At 35.8% G+C, this 7,912-nt stretch overlaps 1 protein-coding gene across 1 annotated transcript in view; it reads left to right on the top strand.

The window, feature by feature from the left end:
* AVL9 (AVL9 homolog (S. cerevisiase)) overlaps positions 1-7,912 on the top strand; it is a 73,221-nt gene that overhangs the window by 47,385 nt on the left and 17,924 nt on the right. The window contains exons 9-10 of the mRNA XM_006887611.1: positions 3,996-4,065; positions 4,353-4,891. Of these exons, the coding sequence (XP_006887673.1) occupies positions 3,996-4,065; positions 4,353-4,891 (609 nt within the window). The remainder of the gene's footprint in view (positions 1-3,995; positions 4,066-4,352; positions 4,892-7,912) is intronic.

Here is a 7,912-nt window from a genome sequence, read left to right as displayed (position 1 = left end):
ATAGTCACTAGAATTTACTATACACCATAGTGTATCTGTGATGCTGAAGACTGTGACAGTGATGTGCCAGTCATGGTAATGGGTACCCATGGTGGACAGTGTTGGCTGGAGCTTCCCGACTAAAACAAGCCTGGAAGCAGGAGCGGCATCCACTTCCGAAACGGCATGCCTCCGGAAACTGTACGAACAGTGCTCAGGCCATTCGTTCATAGGGTCGCTGTGAGTCATCTACAACTCGATGGCACCAAACAACAACAACATAGTGTATCTAATTTTTATAGTGCTATAATATCAATTATATCTAAAAGTAATTTTAATAACAAATGTGCATTACCATAAACCTTTCAGATTTAAACTGTGTTTTAATTTAAGAGATTTGAGTGCCTGTTTAGTGGTGATTGACTGTGAATCTGCTTTTCTGTGATCAAGACAACTGCAGTTAACTATTTATAGATTAAACTGAATTATGATTTCTAATGGATTGAAGTCACCATATTACAGATCTAATTACATGTTTCCCATCTGTAGTTTTCCAGAAGGGCTGTGGGATGTTTGAATCATTGAATCTTAAATCTTTGTACCTCTGGGTACCTGAAATCTTTGGATACCTCTGGGATGCACACCTCTGCCCTGTGTGTCTTTCAATATGAAGCATGAATCACAACTTAGGACTCTATGGAGTACAGTATTCGATATTGTCTTTGTAACCTGAATTTTATCTACTAAATGTAATCTTTGCATATTGATTCCTCAAAAAGGAAATGCAGAAACTACATGAAAATATTTTTTGTTAGGAATTTGTCATGTTGAGTAACATTTCAATATGGGAAGTTCCATCACAGATCAGAAAAGAAAAAATAACAGGTCAGCAAATAAAATTCTACATAGATAATAATAACAATAAATTAATGGCCACAGTATAAGATAGTGTGGTGTTTCAGTTTTGATGGCAAGCCAGTTTCAAATGTCTTATACAGCAACCTAGAGCAGTCACTCAGAGATGTATTGGGGGAGGGATTGCAAAATAATACTTAGACTAAATCTGTTATCTGACATTTATGATCCAGTAAATAAATGTGACAAATTATAAGCATACTCTTATTTTTACATTGATTTGATAACATAAGAACTTCCTTTACTGTAACCCTTGCTGTACCTACAAAACACTCCTTAAATAAGACAAAAATATAAGGAGAGCAGAGATTATAGATGATGTGCTCTGTCACACAGTGTTGACAGGAGGAGACACCTGCACATGACTCAGCAGAAAGCTTAGGCCAGGTGATGATGATTTATGGCTTAGTGATTTTTCTTTCACGACTTCTTCCACCAGTTGTTGAGTGAGCCACTTATACTGTTTTCCTTTACCAGGTGTGGAGACATTTCTTTCAGTACCTATGGAACAAAGGAGTGTGTAATATTTGCCAAGAAGTATTTTCTTATTGTAGAATCATTTAAGATTTATGCATACTCCTTGGCCTTTCTGAAATTGGTAGGGGTTCTATTTATGTGATTTCTCTTAAAAGCTAGCATACGATTCAGTTGTTTGGGCTTTTATTTTTAATGTTACCTTTGTATACTTCTGTTAGGAATGTATGTTAGTTTTAGTGTAATGTCTAATTAAATCCTGATTCTCATTTAATTTTCCCCAACTTTTAATCTAAAAAAACCCCAAAACAACAAAGCAAACCTACAGAAAAGTTGATAGACTGATATAATGACTACCTTCCGTCTGTATTTACTGGTTAACATTTTGCCAGTTCTGCATTATATCACTTTCTCTGATGATGTGATTTTGTTGTTGGTATATGTAATTTTATTACTTTTTTAAAATTTTATTTTAATGAAAGTTTACAGACTTTGGATTTCCATTCATTCGTTGTTGCACTTTTTTCCCTGCCCACCCCTCCCTCCTAATTCACTTTTCTTTTTGAAAAGTAAAAGAAAAAAATTATTTTATTGTTACTTAGTCCCTCCCCTCAAGTCTACTCCACTATGCTACTTTCGTTCTGGACTCCTGTCATAACAATAGTATCTGATCATGTATCCCTTTTAAACAGTTCTCTCCCTCGTCTGTTTCAATGCAGTACACATTATCCCATCTTTCTCAGTCTCCCCCTAAGCCCTATGTCAATCCTCTTTTTTAACAGTGGCATTATGCTGTATTTGTCTTTTTTTTTTTTAATTAATGACAGTTTACAGAGACTTAGCGTTTTCATTCATTAATTGTTGCACTTTTCTCCCTGCCCACCCTACCCCCCAATTTTCTCTTCTTGAAAATTAAAAGAAAAACTTTTTAATTATTATGCAATCCCTCCCCCCAAGACCACTCCACTGTGCAGCCTTCATTCTGGACTCCTGTCATGACTATAACACCCAATCATATATCCCTTTTAAACAGTTCTCTCCCTCATTTGTTTCAATGCGGTCTACATCATTCATCCCCTCCTTCTCTGTCTTACCTCAACCCCGATATCAGTCCCATTTTACAACAGTGGCCCTATGCAATATTTGTCTTTTTGTGACTGAGATATTTCACTCAACATAATGTCCTGCAGGGTCACCCATTTTGTGAAATATTTCATGTGTTCCTTGTTTTTTCAATGAAGCATAGTATTCTGTTGTGTGAATATACCAGAGCTTCTCTATCCATTCATTTGTTGATGGGCACTTACGTTGTTTCCAGTTCTTTGCTGTTGTGAAAAAAGTCGAAATAAACATAAGTGTGCATTTATCTGTTTGGGTGGCATCTGTATGTTTGTCATTGTACCAGTACCAAGCTGTCTTGACCACCACGGCAATGTAGTAGGATTTGAAATCAGGACTGAGATGCCTCCTACCTTGTTTTTCTTTTTAAGGAGTGCTTTGCTTATTCAGGGCCTCTTTCCATTCCAAATAAAATTGGAGATAGCCTTTTCCATCTTGTTGAAGAATGGAATTGGTATTTGTGTTGGGATTGCATTGAATGTGTAAATTGCCTTTGGTAGTATTGTCATTTTCACAATATTGAGTCTTCCTACCCATGAGCAAGGATATTCTTCATTTCTCTGCGTCTCTTTTTGTTTCTTGTAGTAATGTTTTGTAATTTTCTTTGAATAGATCCTTTGTGCTTCTGGTTATATTTACTCCAAAATATTTAATCTTGTGGTTAACAATTGTGAAGAATTGTTTTTCTTAGCTCCTGTTCTACATTCACTTTGTCACTGTAGAGAAATCCAGTTGATTTTTGTATGTTTATCTTGTATCCCTCCACTTTTCTGAATTGGCCAACTGTGTCCACTAGTTATCTTGCTGAGTCTAATTTTATTACTTTTGATAATGTATACAACAGACCATACACCACTTCTGTAGTTTCTGCATGTACAACTCACTGGTATTGATCACATTGAGTTGTATAACCATTCTCACAGAGTTATTCCTTCCTTTAATGTAAATCTAATATTTCAAGTTGCTATTTTCTGTGTGATACCATACATAATTGTTGTACTCCATTAAGTCAGAATCAACTCATATAGCTGACCCTCTAGTGGGTTTACAGGGGCTGTAAATAGCACAGATGGAGATTGCCCATCTTTTTCCTTAGGAGCAACTAAGTTGGATTTGAACTGATAAGATAATCTGTTAGGATAATAAATTTGGTGTTCTGTGAAGATATCCTCTTTTCCTGACAAGGTTTATAGTATTTTTAGCATCTGCTGATTGATTTTTTTTCCCTCTCCCAAATCAGTGACAGGCTACAGATGATAATTGATAATTATTTTATTTTTTTCCACTTCTCCATGTATAGCTGCCAGACTTTTGGATCTTCCCCCCCCACCCCCCACCGATCTTTTTTTTTTTTAAACTGTACCACTTTTTTTTTTTTTTTAAATCATGGATTCACCATTATTTTTATTCTGATTAACTTCATTTATTTCTCTAGTGATAATTTGGTGAGTGCCCAGATGACTCTGGGACTCGATTTTCTAATTTAGTTTTCATTGATTCCATTTCAGGTTCTCTTTTATATTTCTCCTGTGAATAAATTAGTGGGTGCACTGATGACGGTGTTATCCCTTTTTCCAGGTAAGAGAATAGCAATATCTCCTCTTTCTTTTAATTAGCTTTTACTGAAGCTTTCCATGACAAGAGGTTTCAGGAGTAAACTCATTAGGGTTAGCATTCCTATTTTAATATAATCTTTTCTTTTTTACAATAGATTTTTCTCTTTTTCTGTTTGTAAATTAAAATGTATACTTATTAGTTTTTAAATTAATATATGAATTCAACTAATATGAAATACTCTAAGCAGCTGTTGTTTTCTCATATTTATCATTACAAGCCTAGCTCTTCTCCAATATTACATGTTTTAGGCATGATTGAACATGGTCTCAGTGATTGTTCTCAGTATAGACCCCGAAAAAGTATGTCTGAAGATGCTGGGCTTCAGGAAACGAATCCTCCTGCAGATGACTTTGTCTCTGTGTCTGCACCTGACATGTCAAATAGCATCTCAGAAACTGTTAAGAAAACCATGACAGGAAACCATGGAGGAGATACAGTCATCGGAACCGAAGAAGCATTGTTCCAGGTACAAAGTAAAAGCTGCAAAGGACTGGAACCCGGTAACACCAGCCAGTTTTTGAAGCCTCCTTCCCGCCCATCACCAGAGTCTTCAGAAAGTGACTGGGAGACCTTGGATCCTAGTATATTAGAGGACCCAAACTTGAAAGAAAGGGAACAGATGGGATCAGAACAGACACACTTATTTCCGAAGGACTCTGTGCCCTCAGATAGTCCTCCAATTACTGTACAACCTCAAGCTAATACGGGGCAGCTGGTCCTGATGCCAGGGCTTATCTCAGGTTTGGAAGAGGATCAATATGGCATGCCCCTGGCCATCTTCACAAAGGTAAACTTTAGTGTCCCTTACTTTTTGAGTCCCATAAAGAATATGACATAATCTTTTAGTGTTAAACTTTCAGTGTTCAGTGTATTTTACATTTGAAAAATTTCCTTAAAAACAGTTATAACTTTGGTATGTTTGACTGTAAAGTATGGTTCTAGGAAAGGGTGTTGCTCTTTTTTTTATTTGAAAGAATTTTTAATCTTAGTAGATAGTAGGTCTATTTTTACTTTTTTTTATTATTTTATTTGTTGGTCATTCAGATTCGCCTTTGTATAGTATCTGTTTCAAACTTCTGGGTTGTCACCCTTGTTATTAATTGTGTTGATTTCCTATAAGTTGTGTACTTTATAGTTAATCCTTTTAGCTTCTTGATAAGAAATCTTCCCCTACTTAACAGAAAAAAAATAATGTCCTCTATTATCATTTTACAGTTTTTATTTTCATATTTTGGGTTTTGATCTTTCTGCAGTATTTTAGTATGTAGCTGAAGCAAAGAAACTGCTTTGAGATTCCAATAAATATTCTTTTAATGTATTTGTCAATCCCTACTAAGGGGACAGTCCCATAAAGGGACTGTAATGTTATTTTTGTTTTGTTTTTTTAATATTCTGTATACATCTCTTATTAAGGACAAGTCATTTAGGATAACATGATGCTAAAGGAGCCCACACTATGTTATATTCACTACTGTACATGCCATTTTAGGTAGAGAAAGTCTTTCCCAGCTTGGAAGTGTTTTTCAAGAGTTTCTTACACCTTTGGATTACCGTTTTGGGTTCTATTTTGCATCAGTTTTAGGATCAACTTATTTGTTCTCATACAAATTTAGAATCTAAATTAAGTGGTAGGGATTACATGTGGAGAAACTACATCTTTTTAGTATTGAGGTTTGCAGTTCACAAATATTATTGTAGTCCTTGACTAGAGAAGAAAAATGGTGGTTGGTCTTGATGCTATCCTCTTTCCAAGTGTACTCTAAAAGTGGTATGTATGGGAAAATCTAAAACTACCTGTAGTCATGGCACCAAGCAACAAATAGTAAATAAAGGGAGTCCTAGTGGTACAGTCATTTAGTGGTTGGAGGTTTGAATCCACCAGCTGCTCTACACGAGGTTTACAACCTTTTAAACTTTATAAGACTGTTTACTCTGTTCTACAGGGTCATTTTGAGTGAGGGTCAGCTCGATGGCAATGAGTACATTAATAATTTATGTCAAAGTGCCCAGCCCAGGGCCTTAAGTATGGCAGGCCCTCACATGTCCACTTTTCCTCTCTCACTATAGCAGTAAAGACACATCCTCTCTCCACCACTTCCACATCAACTATAAATCACCGTCATGTGGGTGGGAGAGATTCTGATCATTTTTGGAAGACTTGAGAGTGTAAAAGCTATGTTTTTGCAGCTTTTCAGGAGAGCAGTTGATCCATCAGATTTACCATGTTGAGTTTTTGGTTTGTTTTAGCATAGTTTAGTACAGCTTCAGACATGGGTGATAAAAGAATTAAGAAAAGTGAAAAGCCAGAAGTTAGCCCAGGTGTGGGGCTGCATTCTTCTCAGCGTTGTTGCTGTTGCATGCTGTTGAATCATTTCAGTTGACCACCTCTTGATCTATGTACAGGTTCCACATGAGCCAAATTAAGTTTTGTGGAGTTCCCATTCTTTGACATATTATCCATAGTTTGTTAGGATTCATACATTCGAGTGCCTTTGCGTAGGAATTAAAACATAGGTAAATGTCTAATATTCAATGCTTTTAGCAGAGAGTATTTTCTATTCTCTATTACATGTGGAAAGGACCATATTCTCTAAAAGATCAGCTAAAATTATCTTTATTAAAAGTATTGATGGCAAAATTTTAAAGCTCATTTGAACTGCTACTTTTAAATTTTTGAACATGTAATACTTTGATCTAGTTCACTATTGTAAAGGCTTCAAAGCATCTGAAATGAGAAGTCCCTTTTCCAGTATATTCCCTGGTACCCAGTTGTGCTCTCTGGTGGCATCCAGTGTTAGCAAAATCTTATCATTTATTCTGGGAGTATTTAGTACATATATAAATACATAGAATATATTTTTCCCTCTCTAACATTTATTTAGTCTTCTAGTCACTAACAGGATTCTAGTCTTTTGCCTTAGTGAACAGTGCTATAATAAATAACTTCTTACAGACATGATGCCACACATAAGCAAGTTTAGGATAAATCGCAGGATGTGGTCAAGGGTAGGTAAATTTATCATTATTAAGGTACATTCTTAGACATTTTCATATTTTTAAATATCTTGAACTGCATTAGTATTCTTTAACATCTTAATTTTGATGCTGTTGAATCTGTGTAGCCAAAAATTATACTGTTGTTAATAATAAGTTTTTTATTCTCTAACAGAAACAATTTTGAAATATAATATGAACAAATAATTGGCATTATCTTAACTATTTTGCACTGTGTCCATTGGCAGCTCAGAGAATGTCTTTATCAAGTAGTAGAGGAGTTCTCTGCCCTAACTTACTTGAGGTGTGAGTACTAGAGGCACATGTGTGGTTTGAAAGAGTACTCAAGATTATATTTTCAGTTTGAAAACAGAGGAAGTCAGTTCAAGTCCACCAGTGGCTCCACAGCCTCTGAAACTCCCAGAGGCTCAGCCATGAATCAGTTCCAACTCCACAGCAGTGGGTTTTTTACTTTTGTAAGGAGCCCTGGTGATGTAGTACAGTATGTGTTGGGCTGCTGACCAACAATTCAGTAGTTCAAACCCACCAGCCATTCCACTTAGAAAGATGGACAGCCTGTAGATTGACAAAATCTGAAACCTGATGCTGGGTCACTGTGAGTCAGGTGACTTACAGTCCTGTCCTTGACTTATCCAGACACAGTGAATAGCATGAAGCCAAAATGAGATACCACCTACTTTCTGAGATTCACTTCATAATGTAAATAAGACCATGCAAAGAATTATAGTTTGGCATTTGAAAAATGACAATAATAAAAAGTAAAATTGTTTTAGACCTTGAGGCTGAAAAGACC

This window comes from Elephantulus edwardii, unplaced genomic scaffold, assembly GCF_000299155.1.
Source record: "Elephantulus edwardii isolate Elephantulus edwardi_28Jun2011 unplaced genomic scaffold, EleEdw1.0 scaffold00059, whole genome shotgun sequence".
Lineage (NCBI taxonomy): Eukaryota > Metazoa > Chordata > Mammalia > Macroscelidea > Macroscelididae > Elephantulus > Elephantulus edwardii.
This window is presented reverse-complemented; position numbering and strand designations above follow the sequence as displayed.